Source organism: Xiphophorus couchianus, chromosome 24, assembly GCF_001444195.1.
Source record: "Xiphophorus couchianus chromosome 24, X_couchianus-1.0, whole genome shotgun sequence".
NCBI classification, from domain to species: domain Eukaryota; kingdom Metazoa; phylum Chordata; class Actinopteri; order Cyprinodontiformes; family Poeciliidae; genus Xiphophorus; species Xiphophorus couchianus.
The window spans coordinates 5,123,434-5,140,435 of record NC_040251.1 but is presented as its reverse complement, the minus strand read 5'-3'; the positions used below and the strand labels follow the sequence as shown (position 1 = coordinate 5,140,435).

The following is a 17,002-nucleotide window of genomic DNA, read 5'->3' as shown; positions in this document are numbered from 1 at the left end:
TGGGAAGACATTTCCAGAGTCTTAATGTTAGTCTGCATATTCTTTCCAAAGCCAACCTGAAATTGCTCATGCCACTGGCAAATTTCAATTCCAGATGATTTTAACTCCAAGGAGTTTGTCTCTAAATCTGACAGGTATAGGGATAATTTTGAGCTAATTGCATGGATCTTACATAAAGCTGAGCAATGTTGACCTTCAATATTTCAGTAACATTGTGCATCCTCACAATTGATGCCTCTGCTGGCAACATGTGGGTACTCGGTACACTGTGTCCTGAGATATGAATGCGTGACCTGGACTCTTCTAAACAGACATCGGGTCTCATCTCATTGTAAGACATTTGGATTTTCAATGTGGAACCCTGTTTTTGGTTGCTGCACTCTGTTCTGGTGGTTTCACTGTAGGTTATGGCAGTGGAGTTCCAGAAACTTCATCCCTTGGTAGTTCCTGGAATGATCCCACACAGTCTCCATTTATACTCCAAAGATCATCTGCAAAATATGATGGATACTTTAATCTGATGGCCTTAATTAAAACCCCACTAGGTGGCAGTATCAGGTAAGAATTCAAATTTCACATTAAGGCCACTACAACTGAGTAGTATAGAGTTAGACATTCATTATGGATTCATCTCTTCATTGTATCTGAATCTCTTGTTCTCTTTTGACCATTTTAGGTAGAAAAGCATCATGTTCTTATTGTCATTACAGTTTTTTGTTTAAACTTTGAAGTCATAATAGGTTGGGTGATATTTAGCATGGTTCTGTTAGCATTGCTTTTGTGTTCAGTGCTTGTAGACCTTACCAGGCTCATCCTTATGAGCCCAACTGGAAAGACACAATGGAGAACTTTAAAGGCAGCCTTTTTTATTTTAGTATATTTTGTATGGGGATAGTGAGTAGAAACACTGTCCAACTGTTTCATTTATTGAGTATAAAAGCTCTACAGTGCCAAAGACGACAAGCCTTCACTATCTCTTTGTAGACTAATTTCCCAGCAAACATCACTCATCATCTCTGAGGCTTTTGACCTCATTTGACAAGTTAGCGAGCCGCTGATTGAGTTTACGCTGAGAGGATTCATATTGATTTGTGAGCTTTCGAAGTTTGATCGTCATGACGTCCACACTGCCTTCAATCCGGTTGACTTTATCCTCCAAATCCTTGGCATCAACAGCAGCTACCAGCGACTCATCTATGAGATTATCCTTCATCAAAATGGCCCTTCCCTTGTCCTCCAGAGCATATTTAGCATCAGGATATTCAATGAGAGCCTCCATTAGATCATCTTTGGATAGTGCAAACAAATCTGAGTAGCCAACACTTCGGATGTTGGCAGTTCTCCGGTTTCCTGCTTTGCTGCCCTTTATTCCAAGGATGCTGATTTCTCCAAAATATGCCCCATCACTGAGGACAACAAATTGCGTCACCCCGTCATCTGCCACAACGGCTAGCTTTCCTTCTTTGATTATGTACATTTCCCTGCCAATGTCCCCTTTTTTACAGATGTAGTCACCAGGGCTGAAGACCTGAGGTTGAAGCTTCAGAACCAACTCCACCAGTAAACCTGCTTCACAGTCTTGAAAGATACGTACTTTTCTCAGAGTCTCCAGGTGGACGTTGATGGCTATCTCAGCCTTAAGCTTGTCAGGCAGATTCTTTAGTACCAGTTTCTCGTCACAGGACTTCCCCTCTGTCCACAAGTAGTCAAACCACTTCACCACCCTTGCCTCCAGATCTTTTGTGACCTTCCGAAATTGCATGTACTGCTTGATTGAGTCAATCTTGGCCTGAAACTCCACGCGCGCAGCATTCATGTTGGAAATCATGGCACCAACATTGCCTACAATTGTTGCAAAGATCAAAACCCCAGTGAGAAAGTCGGCTACAACAAAAAAGTACTCTATGTCCCTGACTGGAGGTGGGGTCTCTCCAATGGTTGTCAAGGTAAGGGTGGACCAGTAAAAACAGTAGATGTACTGTCTGGTCAGACGAGCATAATCAGGATTGCTCATGTTAGGATATACCCATGTGTCTGTACCAAAACCAAGAGTCTTGGAGACAGCAAAGTAGAGACAAGCGTTCCAGTGAATGATGATGATAATGTAAAGTACCAGATTTGCAATTCGAAAGATGTTTGGAAAGTTAGTTCGAGTTTCCGTCCGGTCAAAGAACTCAAAGAGTCGAGCTGACCTAAAGAGACGGTTGAACCTCCACTCTGGGTTGTTGATTCCAATATAAAGAAACACAAAGTCAGTAGGAATGATGGACATCATATCTAACTTAAACTGCAGGGTCTTTGTGTACTTTTCTTTTAGCACCTTTTCATCCTTCACAAGCAGTCCTTGCTCCAAGAAACCTGTTGGAACATTGCAAGCTTTAGGAAGTGAACCGTCTGTGACAAAAGCTGAAAGAAATAACTCTGCCTTTGCTTACCAGTCCTGACTCTCACAAAGGTGTCTACATAGTAGATAACATCTGATATGTAGTCCAAAGCCATCCACAGTGTTGAGTTAGCATATTGGAGTTCGTTAAAACATGCCCTACATGGAGGCAAAGTCGTCAAGAAAAAGTCGACAGTAGTGAATGAAAATAAAATGATACATGAAATGGATTAAAAAAGTTACGGAAACCCAAACCTTGCCACAAGAAACATCAGGTTGTAGAAGACCGGCACGGAGACTGTGCACAGCCAGTTGTAGTACATATCGCTAGCAGGGTCCATGATCCACACCTCCTTCCTGGTTGATAGGCCACGGTGAGTAGACAACAACGTCATTAGTGAGGACAGTGTACTATTCATTACCACAACCACAGAGCTTGACTTTATAACAAAATTATGACAAATAGAGCATCAGTAGACATACGGTAAATGTCTTTAACTTCCCATGAGGGAGTGGTCGGTGTACCACTCAAATTCAAGAAACTGATTAAGGTACTTACGGTGGCTCTTTTTTATCATCCTTTTTGTCATCTTTCTTTTCATCCTTCTTTGCGTCCTTCTTATCATCTTTCTTCTCATCCTTTTTCTCATCTTTTTTCTCATCCTTCTTTTCCTCCTTTTTCCTAAAAAACAATTGTAAAAAGCCAGATTAGGGGAACGTGTCAGTAAGGAATATCACAGTTCAATAGACCGGTGGTTCTGAATACAAATCAGGCACAACATTATGACCAGTAAAGTGAATACTTTTTGTTGTTACAGTGACACATGTACATATTTCACATGATTCATCTCATCAATTCAATTAAAAATATGAAACGGATATGTTATGTAGATCAATTGCACACAGAGCCAATGAAAAGCCACTTTTTAGTTTATATGTATTTCATCTACACCATGTGCACTTAAAAAAAAAAAAATGTTCAGTGTCTATTGACAACAAAATCTCCTTCTTGACTTCAGCTGGTTTGCAGTGCCTGTCTCTGCTGTAGAATCATGAACATTTGAGGCCTGCAGAGCTTTATATGTTGTTCTAAGTTCTTCTCCAACCTCCTACATGAAGTCCTGATGAGCTCTTAGGGCAGTGGTTCCCAAAGTGTGGGGCGTTGCAGGGGGGGCACAGGAAGCGGTATGGATAAATAAAATTAAAAAAAACAAAACGGTTACACAAAAGTGTTTCACTGTAAAGATGGTTTGCAGTGTGTTTTGTTGCGACCTGAAGTGTGAAATGAACTTCAGTGGAGTTTGAAAACAAAATATGTGTTTAGGTTTATGTCTGGTTGAACAATGTGTGTGCCCAGTGGATTTTCTTTTTCTTTTTTGGGGGGGATTTTTATTGTAATCCATAGGGGGGCCCAGAAAATCTTTGGGAACCACTGCCTGAAGGTAACTTTGGTGGACTGGACACTAATCTATTCAGGATTTTTCATTGATCGGGCCGTTATCAATTACTTTTTTTATGACAGAATCGCTCATTGGAAGGTTCGCCACAGTTTCATGTTTCCCATCGTATATTCCTGGAGTACCAAAGTCCAGAAAGTACCACGGTGTTACAAAGTCATAAAAATGGCTTTGCAACACTTCATACACACACAGTTATTGACGACTGTGTCTGATTTGTTCTTGAATTTCTTTAGATTGGGGCTTGATGTGATACGTTTTGAAATCTTTGTCCCGGCTTCATGATTCCAGACTTACCATGTGTACTAAACTGAACAACAGATTTTCTAGAATTTGGAAAGGGAAAATGTTTTTGACAAAAGAAAAAGTAAAAAAAACAAAGTCTACCTTAGAAACTCTTGATGCACCTGTAAAACCAAGAATTGAAAGCAGATGTAGTCTTATTCATTGTCCTGAACTTTGGGCTGTAGACGTGCTCATGGTCAACTCCACAACCCGTCACTGTCATGCAGACTTTCTGATTCAAGGTTGAAATGAAGCATTGGCAGAAGGACAGTATAACCATCTGCTGACTTCAACTGGGCTTTATGCTCTTCACAGCCTACTTTTTCTTTTCAATAATATTAACTCTCAAACAATCAATCCAAGTCCATGTTTATGAGCAACAGTATTGTAAGCATACCGGCTGTCCTTCACAGTTTTTTTAGAAACTTTTGCACAGTTTCAATTTACGTGCTACCAGGATTGTTTGCTTTCGTGCTGTGGCACTTCAAAACCAGGAGTGACAGGTCAGTCACCCCTTAAGTACCTACACTCTGATTGGTAGGAGATTGAATCCACCTGGTTCTCATCACTCCAGCAGAGAAGAAAGATGCAGTAGAGGGGTTTGGCAGAGGGGAGTGGCTTGCTGGCAGTTTGTCAGAACAGTATGAGTAAAAGGTTTTATACAGAGGCGTTTATGTCAGCTCACCTGACATAAATTTATGAGACAATTTGTGACTTACCCATCGTTGTTGTTGGAGTTGTTTGTGTTTTGCGCAGCTAGGGACCACCGTTTCTCCCTGCAACAGGAACAAATGGAGAAGTTCATTCATTTTGATAAATTCCCTCAGCATACAGAGAGAGGAGCATCATGCTAAACTGCCATAAGCTAGATATGAAGAACTACGTGGTTATGCACAGCTCACCGATCTGTCCTCTGGTTGCTGAGGCCGGACTCTCCAGGACCAACGCTGCTCCTTCCAAAGCGTGTCATGTTTGAAAGCCTTTGAGAAGAGAACCAAAAAAATTATTTGATGGTTAGAAAAATAGTGAGTCTTGCCTGAGACTGTCAAACAAGCCTCCCGAAAGTAGTCATCTTTATCTGCAGGTTCAGAAACCTGTGGAGCTTTTTAAAGAGTGAGTTCTTGTTTCTTGTCTTGTTGCAAGTTGGGATAAAATAAAATATGCAATGTTGTGGGATTGGGTCTCTCAGTGAGTACAGTGATTGGCTGTACTGCTAATATAAGGAAGACTGGGGATGTTAGTGCCAAGACATCTTCCTCTGTATTAATGCATATTCATGTATATTTGGTGTTTGAACTATTAAAATGGCAATTATAAGCATTTTTAGAGGTGGTGTCAAGGATTTGCAAATTTTAGCACCCAACAGCTTCAGATCAACTTTGAGGACTCATTATAGAAACGTATACAAATTTTTTCATAAATGACACTAACAGAAACTGCAATATCTAAGTACAATAGAGTATCTCATCATTTGCTACAGACACAAAACATATTTTTGGCACAAATGGAACCCCATAATCCACTGTTTAGTGAGGCTTTATCTGCTCTCACCTGGACAGAAGTCCTGTTCCTACTGCCTGCTGCTGGGGCTCCATCCTGTAACACAGGACAGTCAGTCTGGCACACAGGTGCTATGACAACACATAACAGAAATATTAATCATGAGTCAATGCCTCATAGTAAACATGTTTTCCAAAAAGAGGCACCAAAATCTCTGGCTTGACTGGTTACTTTTGCTGTTTTAGGAAATAATAATGGTACTTCTGACTCGTGCCACAGATAATTGAGATAGTACCTGGTGTAAGTGTACTGATAATGTAACCCTCAGAAGTATAGTCATTTTGTTAATCCTACTTAGGTTGAAAGGTTTTGTCTGATTTAATGTCAAACAGAGAGAAGAACAAAGATTCAGTGTCATGTATATAGGGAGTCTGTTTTAAAGATCATCAGTGTTACGCAGGTCCAGCAGGACTGCAGACCCACGCCGTGATCATCCAGGTTTTTTATCATTAATTCAGGCACAAACTTCAGCTCTTACATTAGAAACCATTTATCTCATGTCTGCAAACTGAATGAGCGGACGACCTGTCTGAATTATAAATAAAACCAGAATTGGTTTGTGTTTTTCACATTAGCTCATTAAGCCTCTCCAGTACGAGTTCGCTGAAATCCTTTTCTCGCAGATTACAGAAACTAAAATTAGATTTACAGACCAACGTGACTTGCTAAGCCTCGGACTCGAGTAGTTTTCTTCACTTTAACCACCTCAGCAGTTGAAATTTACCTGAGTGTAAATGATGACGATGACGAGAAAGATGATGACGAAGAAGATGATGATGATGATGATGAGGAGGAGGAGGAGCGTCTGTGACTGCAGAGGATTCAGGGTGAGCTCTGATTAAACTCCATCCTGCTGTTTCACACCCAACAGAGCAACACTCTCCTCCAGAAAATAACACATCACCAGGAAGGAAGCGCAGCTCAGTGAACAAAGTCGTCTCCTCGCTCTGCGGAGTTCGTCCTCTGCTGGTGGAGGAAATCCTTATCGTAGTGACACCTCCCAGCAGGAGGTGAGAGGAGGAGGAGGAGGAGGAGGAGGAAGGGAGCGAGACATTTCTCCTCCCTCAGCTGCAAACCTCGTCCAGGTCGTTGAATCCTGACGGACTGATGGATCTTAAACATCGTTTTAGAGTCATTGATTATCTTTCTCAGTCAGTTCAGTGACACCACCTAATCTTTGAGCATTAAAATGATTCTGTGATGTAAAAAAAAAAAAAAAAAAAAAGAGCCCATGACCAGTAGTGGCTTTTGATTTGGGCCATAAAGGCAGCTGCCCAGGGCGGCAGCACAAATGGGACGCAGAATTTTCTTTTCTAATTTAGCTCAGCTTCCAACAAGCTGGAAAAGTTTTCTATTGCTTTCATGCACGTTGAGATGAAACTTGACTTGGAATCTGTTTGTATGATTGAAATGTATATATATATATATATATATATATATATATTTGGTAAAGGGCCTTGAGGTGACACGTGTTGTGATTTGTCACTATATCCATTTGGAGCCAAATGTTTACATATGTTAAAAAAATTTTTTTTTAAAAAGACACACACCTCTTTTTCTCACTGTTTGAAGTTAAATCAAACCAAACTCCTCGCTTTTTAAAAATTATTTCTATTAGCTAGATGCTACAAAAAGTGACGGAAAAAATATAGCAGAGATTTATTTATTAACGTCTTTAAAGTCAGAGGTTTACATACAGAATGCTTACTATCTCTTTAAACAGTGAAGGAAAACCCAAATGATGATGTCATGGCTTTGGGTACCCCTGATAGGTTAATGGAAAAGGCCAGTACTTGAACGGGAATACATTTCAATTTCACCCTGCATTACTTTTAGCTGTTGCGCTGTGTCCTCATTCAGCTATAAATCACATAGCAAACTGTCATTTATGTTTACTGATAGTATTTTTAAAGCACTAACTGCAACACTAACAGGACTTTATGCAGTCTGAGCTCCTTCCTTATTTCTATCCCCTCCAGTCTGAGCAAATCCTCTTAGAGTGGAGAGCTAAAGCAAAACATCATGACTCCACCTGCAGCTCAAAGAGGAGTGGGACAATCCTGGTATCCTCAGCTGATCTAAAATGATCACCCCCTGTTTCCCTTTGCCTGCCTGGCTACCAGCTGAGGGGATCAACACCAGGACAACAAGGACAATGGGAGAACAGGGTTGCTGTCTGAGATTCTAGGCGTTTCCTGTTGCCTTCTTCCAGTTCACTCCCACTTCAGTTTCCTTCAAAAGCAAATGGACAGAGCATATTCACAGCGCATCACTTTTGTTTCCTGTCAAAACAGGAAACAGAAAAGCTGTGGGATGGTTTTCTTTTCAGTGGGCTGGAGTACTGCAACGCTGTCTAAAATGCTGCTGCCAGAGTCCTGACGGGCCGTGTACATTCAGGCAGTTCGTTTTTAAATTAAACCCCCCAGCTTTTTCATTTTTCTTTTTAAACCAAAATGAAAAATTGGGCAACGAACTGCTTTGTTAGCAAATTTGGTTATTTTTTGTTTCAAATGATAAAACGAACTTACTGAAAGTAAACAGACCGTAGACGGAGCCCTGAGCAATACCAGAGAAACAGAGTGACCTGTGGGTTTTGATGTAGTAAGCTGAAAAAACCCCCAAAACAAAAAAAAAAATCATCCATCCATTTATTCAGAATTATGATGAGTACGTATCACAGTTGTTTTCATATTTCTGTCTCAGGGATTCATTCCAGTTGGTCTCCGGGGTGATTAATTTTCTGAGACTCCCACCCAGAGCTCATCATCTCCCACATGTGCATTAATACCAGCCGGGTGGGTGGGCTCGGCTGTGTGAACTAAACCCCTTGGCTGCTCCTGTATGTCAGTGAATACTTCAGTAGGACAGGAAAAGCTGATCAAACAGGGAAGTTATAGTTAATTCCCAGGCCTGCTGATGTGCTAACGAACTGCTGACAGTGGTGTGCCTCGCCAATTAACTCCATTCCAGCCTGAGCTCTGTGAGCGTCGCCATGGGAACGTTTTGTCCCCATCAAACACCTGCTGGCTAGAAGATGTTCCAGCGTTACTGAGAGGCCAGTGAAGGATCCAGGTGATTATAGGAGCAACATCACCGACTGACAGACCAGTAGTAAACAGGAATGAAGCCACTCAGTAGTGGCCTAATCAAAGGCTGAATTGCATTAAGATGCCATGGATAACCTAAATCTGACATTCATGCAGGGAATGCATCCAATGTGATGCAGGTTGAAAAATTCTGAACAAAAAAAGAGAAGAAGAAAAATATTTCCTCCATCGTGTTGGAAAATTTAACAGCATAGTGCCACCCGGTGGCAGGCAGAGGAAGCTAGCAGCGGCTTCCAGCAGATCCGTGAGGCGGCTACTGGTTGGTCATAACAGCAGAAAGATCTACTGAGGACTAAAGATGGCTGTCATGAAGGGGTTGAAGACATTCAGTTGGAGACTGGGTCGTTTAATTTGGAGAAACCAGCTCTAATATGAAGCTGTCAAAAAATTCTATTGTTGGATTTATTTTTTTTTTAGCTGCTATTTTTCATATTTGGTAATTAGTTTGCCCGGCTGTCTGGTCCATGGTTCTGTATGAACTGACAAAATCCCAGGAAACTGCTCCAGCTAGAAACCCGCCAGTGTGACCTCTGTGTGATGAAGGTCGGTGCTCCACCGCGTCGCAGTGGACAGTGGATCCTCACACCCAGAAACCCAAACAGCTTCCTTCATCGCCACCCACTGCAAAGGGGAACTGCTACACTTCCAAGATCGGTCTTAAGACCATCCTTGATCTTAAGACCAAGGTTGGTCTTACGATCATTGAGCAGGGGAAATTAACCCCTGCCTGGGGGCAGAGAGGCAGGAAGAATGCGATGCATTAAGCAAGCTGCTGGCTCTGCAGTCTTTGGGCTCGGGGTAAGGTGAAACCCTGAAACAACATCCCTGGTGTTAGCAGCTCCCTCCTATAATTACAGAGACATGCATCTGCAACTGAATCCCATAGCCTCCACCTGCCTGCACAGCCAAAGCAGAATGACTTCACAGTTACAGAAATCCTTGAGTCACTTGAGACCCCACCATCCCCCTCCCTCTCAGGTCTCTTAGGTTCATTCATTCATGTCTGAGGTGGGATGAGAGGAGGAGGATCAAATCCTCTGCAGAGGGAGAAAACAGGCCCAAAGTGTCTTCAGGAGATTCTTTTCAAAGCATTTTGATCGTCATATTTCATCATTGTTCTTAAACAACTGATAAGAGGCCGAAATTCTCTCTTCTACTGCCTGACGTCAGCTACAAAGTGGTTTAGGAAACCCAAAGTCAGACAGTTTAAAGGGAAATTTCCCCACTATTCTGGCATTTAGGGAAAGAAAATGGTAAAAATAATAAGATTGGTCACCCAAATGACACAAAACAGAAAATATTTCGTAAAGTTTTGTTGATCGTCTTGAAACAATCATCTCCTTCCCCACAAGCAGTTTGGGTTCACATTGAAGAACTCCGAATATTACTGAAATGATAAAGGAATTATTAGATTAAGGAAACGTTAGACCCCAAAACACAGGTTTTTAGGTCTTACAAGAATTTCCAGTTACAGTTCGCTTATCTCCCCCGAAATGAGCACCAGCACCAGGTCCAGCAAAGACAACGCTCTCTCTTTAAATAGAAACCATTCCACATCCCTTTGGGTGTCCATTCTAGTGGACAACCCAACAACGGGTCAAATACTCGATTCCTTTAAAGAGCTTGTTAAGCCTTTCCAGGAACAGGAAGTCCTCCCCCTTCCCTTTTGCAATAACAACGATTCTTTGTCTTATGAATATTATGTTTCACTATAATACACTTGACTGTTTCTTTCCAAGACAGCATAATTAAAGGGGCCAGTTCTCTGACTAGCAGTGTGTTCTCTAGTTTTCCATACTGAGTGAGTTCTCATGTTTTAACTGTTTCTTACCGTCAACTCTTCACCTTTATTTTAACATAGAAAGTACTCCTGGATCATCACTTCTGTGTTTTTTTGTGTATGCTTCATCTTAAACCCAGAGTCAGGTGAGCCAAGATGGCTGCCAACAATAGGACCAGTTCTGGTTTTGCTGGAGGTTTCTTCCTGCAAAAGGCGAGTTCTCCCCATCTAATGTCGCCACATTTATGTTCAGCATCAGAGATTCCTTCAGAAGTTAGCGTCTTGATGCACCTGACCGGGTTTCCTCAGGACACTTCCTAGATGGAACGATAAATTTAACCGTTGCTATAGAGTTCGGATTGAACGTCTGTACATTTCTACATCAAAATTGGCCCGTTTTGTTCTTAAAGAACTTGGAGAAACTGAATTGAATTGTGAATTTACCCTGGCTGCTCAGTAGGAGGCAGTGTCAAATGAAGTGAACCTGTTCAATGGGCGAGCAGCAAAGCTCTATCTGTGCATGGAAGACTTTGACAGACATCAAATGAAACACAGGACAAAGGTTCACTATACTTTATTTGTCTTCATTTCTGATGAAATAAAGGTGGGTGAACTAATGAAAGGCTTGCTAAACATCAGGTTGAGCATTTAACATCAACATGAGATCCTATGGAGTATTTCGGGTACCAGCATTAGGCAGAGTTAGTTAGCGTTTTCTGAAATGAATGGAGTTCAATCTGCCTGCGACTAGTTTAGTTTACTTCCAACTACATTCATAACCAGAAGTTAACTGTTGAAAGGTTGCAAGGCAAGACATGGACTTTAGCACTTAACATGATGACCTTCTTAGAAAGGAGTACAGCATTGCTTCTCCAACTCACTTTGGTATTGCCTTTATACATTTAAAAGATTCTGCAAGGAAACAAAAATGTACATCTGCATAAATATAAAAATGTTCCCACCATGTTTAAATGACTCGCACATTCAGAGTTACGCCACAATGCTGTTTGAAATCCAGCAGAACAAAAAAAAACAAAAAAAGAAACAAGAAATGTTAAAAACAAGTCAGCACCATTGCCCCAACAGCAGGCTAAAGTGTCTAACAGCCTGGACACGCAAGTCTACATTCAAGGCAAATAAACAAAAAAAAAAAAAAGGTTTGAACCCCAGCAGTAAAACCCACAAGAGGAAAAATAGATTAAAGCATCTCATGATCAGAGGTAAAAGACACAAAGGGGAAGAGGCTCCCTGGACCGCAGCTTTCCTTACATAGATCAGAAGAGTGAACCGCCCGTTTGAAATCATGGCGTTAATAAAAGTGTGCTTTAGTTTCAGGCACACCAAGAGCTGCTCCAGATGCATAGAGGGAAGGTGCATTTTAGAGGGACCAGATTCACCAAGTCCTGCTCTCTCCAAAACCACCACAAGGCAACAATATGTAGAGGGGACAGACGGGATGAATTACACTCTTCGGTGACGTCCCATGGCTTGTGGGAAACTCATTTACATTGGAATAACTAGACGCTTATTGGCCCTACTGCTAATTTCTTCTCTAAATTTAAGTCTAAAGGCTAGAAAGAGGTGCAGAAGCTAGTAATGAAGGCTGATTACCACAACGCCCCAACAAGCATTTCCTTTCATCAGTTTAAGACTAGTGAGGGTCGACTCTTCCCTTCGCATGTGCGGTACCGTTTAAAGGGACGTGTGGGGAGAGATGGAGGGTGCTATATTCCGGACGGTCATGAGTCAACCTGGATCTTGATGTCAAAGCGTCCCTGGTAGCGGTCCTTCTCGTTGTAGTAGAGGTTTTCTCCAAACACTTTGCACTCGATGCGCAGTTCAGTGTTCCGGGTCAGGTTGGTGAACTGCAGCGCCACCAGTGGCTGGAGGTATTGGGGATGATGGCGCTTGCCGTAGTAGGGGTAATACTGCAGAGGGAAGCCCTCGCCTATTCCGTAATATTTGATCTCCCCGATTTTATCAGCATCCTCCTCTCTCTAGGATGTGGGGGAAAAAAAAGAAATGCATTGATTTGGAGGAAAAAAGGAGGGAAAAGGGTGTTTATAAGAAAGAAAGAAGTTAAAAAGGATTTGATACCTTGTTAGTGCAGTAGAGAGGGATGATGTTGGCCTGGACTTTGGGCTTTGCCTCTTCAGGAATGCTGTCATTGTTGCTGGGAGGCTAAAGAAGACAAATCATAGACGTCTTAAAATGAAAGAAGCAAAGACGGCAGGACAGAAGGGGGAGTGGTCGGACATGTGGGAAAAAGTTACAATTAAGAAAGAACTTGAACAATACAAGAAGGAAAGATAGAGGAAGGATGAAAAGAAAAAAGGTAGGAGATAAAAGGAAAATGGCAGCAAATATAAGGTAGAAAGGAGATGACTATGGAAGATATAAAGGACCCAGAAGGAAATGTGGAAGTAGGACATCAAACATAGAAGTAGTGAGAGCAGAAGTACCCTGGGACGAAAGTTGACGATCCGGTTGAGCTTCACAATCAGGCATGGCTTGCCGTCCTTGAAGCCAAAATCATTGTCTTCAATGCCGGAGCAAGGACCCAGCAGAGTCCTGGGGAACCTGCAAGCCTTAACGCCACCCATGTCGCTCTCCAAGTCACCTCTATGCTTGTAGTCTGCGGGTTGTTCTGAAAGGGCCAGTGGAAGGGGACAGTTGGACATAGAAGCGGTTTTATTTTTCTGCCTGCTTCTCGAACATCCCTTCAAAGAATAAAAGGAAGCCTACCACCGCAGTCCTCAAACAACATGTTGTTGGTCTGAATGTTGTCATCGTAAAGTTTCACGAAGTCCCTCATAGCTTTGACATAAGGCAGGTAGGTCTCCGACTCCCTCACGCTGAAGAACACCTCAGCTTTGTCAACACGTGGGGTGTGTGAAAGGCCTGCAGGGGGCACCAAAGAAGCAGAGTTATTACTGACAGCAGCTTTCCACACGCTGCTGCCGGAACCTTCAAACCTGCCCGAAACTAAACAAAATGCCGTCAGATAAGCAAACACCCCATACAACTTCAACACTCTTTGTTGCAGAAGTTGTTGCAGCTGGAGGGGAACTCTTTGAGAATCTGTACTCTCTAAGAAAATAGACTATAGATTGGAGTTACACCTGCTGGTCAGTAGGTGGCAGTGTGTTCTGTCAAATGAAGTGGCTGAAAGGAACATCTATGAAAACCAACACATCCTGTTTAGTACCAGGTTTTAAGTGATGGACGTGAACAGCTCCATGTCTGAAGTGAAGAAGAAGTGAGCTGCCAACTTCAGCAGATAACAGAAAGCCGAAAAGAGCAGTTCAGTTTTAATCTTTTGTGCATTCAACATTTTCTGCCATGCAACATTGTGGATATAGAAATCTGAGCTAAAGCAATTAGCACTAACTGTGCTAAGTGCTAATGTAGGACACGAAAAGACAGCTTACAAATTGATTCAAATCTTTTTCCACGTCTATGAAGGCCTGAAAAAATACCAGTCTCAATTCCCAGACTCTGTAGGAACCCATCAAAAACTCGATCACCCCAAATCTCAACACAAAGAGGTATACTTTCTCTTTGAACAGCAGCTGACTGCCACTTGGCCTCCGACTGGCCCAGTTGCCCTCAGATGTGCCCAACCTGCTTTGGCAACCTCACTGCAGAGAGTGGCCTCTGGGGAGGCTTCGATGGGACGAGGGTTACCAAACGAAACAACATGCAACAATGCTGATTACGGTCAGAAGGAGCTCAGGTCAATAAATGCTAGACAGACAGAGGCTTCATTGGGATCCTCACTTCCCCAGATTAACACTAGTTTCCTCAAAAGATTATTTTCGCCATGCATTATTTTCCCAGAACTTTTCATGTCAGCAGGATTAATAAAAGCTACGTCTTCTGATCCACCGAGTAAGCTCCGCATCGATATAAAATTACAAAAACTCAGCCGGAAATGGAGCAAACTGATCCTGTCATAAGGCTATAATTTTACATGACTCAGCAAAACATCCCAGGCACCATTTTCTTACAGCTTAGACAGAACATGGGTGGCCGACTCTTACCAGGGGGCGCAACTCTGTCCTGCCAGGTGGGCTTGTTCTCACTCAAGGTCATCAACATGGCCTGGATGGTGCCAACGAAGATCCCCGCCAGGATGCCGAAGAAGATGACATAGAAGAGCGCAACTTTGACTGCGGGAGAGAAAAAGATGGAGCTCAGAGTCACTTTTCAGAGAGCAACACAAGAGGAGCGCGATCCCTCACCAACACATCTGTTATGCAGAGGAAAGCGCTCTGAAAATACCCTGACGAGGCATTCTGAGCTTCCTTTACTCTATGAAGGGACATGCGCTTGGGAACATGAGGAACTGGGGGGAAAAAAAGTTGCGAAAAGAGAAATAAAGGCGCATGTGGCAAGTCAACTGGTAACTCTCCTACTGGATGATGCAGAGTGACATCACTGCAGCACTTTCATGTTCTGCAGGAGAACATGAAGCTGTGGCAAGCCAGCCATCAGCAGCCTCAAGCTCTTTTTGCTGCATGAAGGGAAGGTCATCAGGTCACGGTGGAACATTACTTCCAACAGTGACAGGCAGACATGTGTGCTTTCTGATCTTGGCTGTTTTTGCATACATTTTTTTTGCCAGTACTAGTGCTGAAAACTGCAGTTAAAACTTAAAGCTAACGAGAGCATCTCATAATATATGGGGGAAACTTCTCATTTATGTGCAGCACAACACAAATGGGACCAAAGACCTTCAATCCACAGCACTGCGCATGTCGGGTTTCTCTCCTGCATCAGCACTTTCAGGTGTCCTCAGAAGGACAAATGACCCCTCCCCTCCCAGAGGACGGAAGCGGGATGCAAATGATGCGGACCCCAGCTGGGGCTCATGCACTCCCCGCTCCCATGTCATGTTAGCCAGGTGTTCCCGTTTGTCCCCGGCGTGACATTAAGAAGCGGCTAGCGCATGCGCAGTGGCGGCGATAGGGGAAAGGAGCGCAGAAAGTTGTGTCCCGGTGACACCCGATCAGGGGGAGGACGCCGATAGAGATCCATAAACCGACTTCTCGCTTCGGTTCCGTCCAGGCCCCCCGTCACCTTGAGTCACCTTGGACTGTTGAATGCAGTTTTAACCCTTAGGCATCTCATTCCAGGGGGAGTATTAAAAACATAAAAGTTGACGTTTCCCTAACAACCAACACGCTCGGTGCCGGCGCTCCCCGCCTGTACAATAAGGAGGAACAAGCGTGTCTTAACCAACAAGATGCGTTTTTATACATTTTTATAATAAAAAATAAAAACATTTGGAGCTAGCGGAGAGCTTCGGAAGTAAGTCGCGCAGAGAGTGAACAGGTGGCGGCACGTCGCGGCACGCGCTCGCATTCAGCCTGATGATGGGAGAAGAGAAACGCGGCCATTCAGCACCAATACTCACACCAGCTTCCCCCCGTTCGCCCCAGCAGCTCCCCCTTCTCTGAATTCCACAGGAACTCCTTCCAGCCGCCGTCATCTTTATTGGAGGGCATTTTGCCTGCGTTTCTTTTCTTCTGTCACTCGTTCCCCGGCGGACTCCCTCCGTCTGCCACCCAGCCTCAGAGTAGTGGATAGAGGTGCCAAAGTTGCCGCTGGGCTCCCATATATAAACCCCACGCTTTCTTGACTCCGCCCGAAAACTCCGGACAACTTACCGAGTGGTGCTTACTGAGCGCCGGGGGCCAATTACGGAGCGGAGACGCAGTGCGTCGATCTGACGTCAGGACCATGGACAAAAACCATTATAGAAGTATACATTAATAACAATAAAAAAAAAATAAAGAATATAGACATATATGCTTGGTGACAAAAAGTGACAGTATAGTGTGTTAGACCTTACATTAAACTTTAAACTTTAGATATTAGCATCTCTAGTTTGTAGAGTAAGAGATCTTCCTGTTCAGGTTCAATCAATTCACTCCAACTGTTATGAGGCACACACAAAGCCAGATTACAGTCCTCAAACCTACAATTGCGTGTGACGGTGGTTCCTCTAAAACAATAATTACTGACCAAACAATGTGTTCACCTGATCCCCGTCATGAAGTGAAAAGTAGTTGTTTTTTTTTCCAGCTTCTTCTTGTGTTCTTGCTCACCTTTTTATTTTCCATCTGTTTAACATGGTGGGTGTCCATAGCTGTGCCTGTATGCAAACCTCCTAATCAGATATCCTATACTACCTTCCAACCACAGGTATAATAATAATGATAACAACAACAACAACCAAAATACTGTCATCTATAATGAAAGCTTAAAATGAACTACATATTCTGGGTTAAATTTGAGTCATTGAGTAAGTTGTCATGGTTAGAGAACCGTGGCGTGCCCACTACTCATTAACATGCCCACATGTTAATGGCACAAGCCTGGGTAATTCTGTCAGTTTTACACTCTTGCCAGGTGTGTGGGTTAT

The 17,002-nt window shown here is 42.9% G+C and overlaps 2 protein-coding genes across 2 annotated transcripts; both read right to left on the bottom strand.

The window, feature by feature from the left end:
* Positions 1 to 858: 858 nt before the first annotated feature.
* On the bottom strand, positions 859 to 5,738 carry LOC114140747 (cyclic nucleotide-gated channel cone photoreceptor subunit alpha-like). The gene is made up of 7 exons (XM_028010931.1): positions 5,677 to 5,738; positions 5,028 to 5,105; positions 4,845 to 4,901; positions 2,943 to 3,065; positions 2,639 to 2,740; positions 2,436 to 2,542; positions 859 to 2,358 (listed from the first exon to the last, which is right to left on the bottom strand). Exons 1-7 carry the CDS (start codon positions 5,718 to 5,720, stop codon positions 1,004 to 1,006), a joined length of 1,866 nt encoding a protein of 621 aa, XP_027866732.1. The 5' UTR covers positions 5,721 to 5,738; the 3' UTR covers positions 859 to 1,003.
* A 5,392-nt stretch (positions 5,739 to 11,130) lies between these two features.
* On the bottom strand, positions 11,131 to 16,206 carry atp1b1b (ATPase Na+/K+ transporting subunit beta 1b). The gene is made up of 6 exons (XM_028011563.1): positions 15,992 to 16,206; positions 14,616 to 14,744; positions 13,318 to 13,473; positions 13,035 to 13,219; positions 12,670 to 12,753; positions 11,131 to 12,569 (listed from the first exon to the last, which is right to left on the bottom strand). Exons 1-6 carry the CDS (start codon positions 16,080 to 16,082, stop codon positions 12,312 to 12,314), a joined length of 903 nt encoding a protein of 300 aa, XP_027867364.1. The 5' UTR covers positions 16,083 to 16,206; the 3' UTR covers positions 11,131 to 12,311.
* Between the last annotated feature and the right edge of the window lie 796 nt (positions 16,207 to 17,002).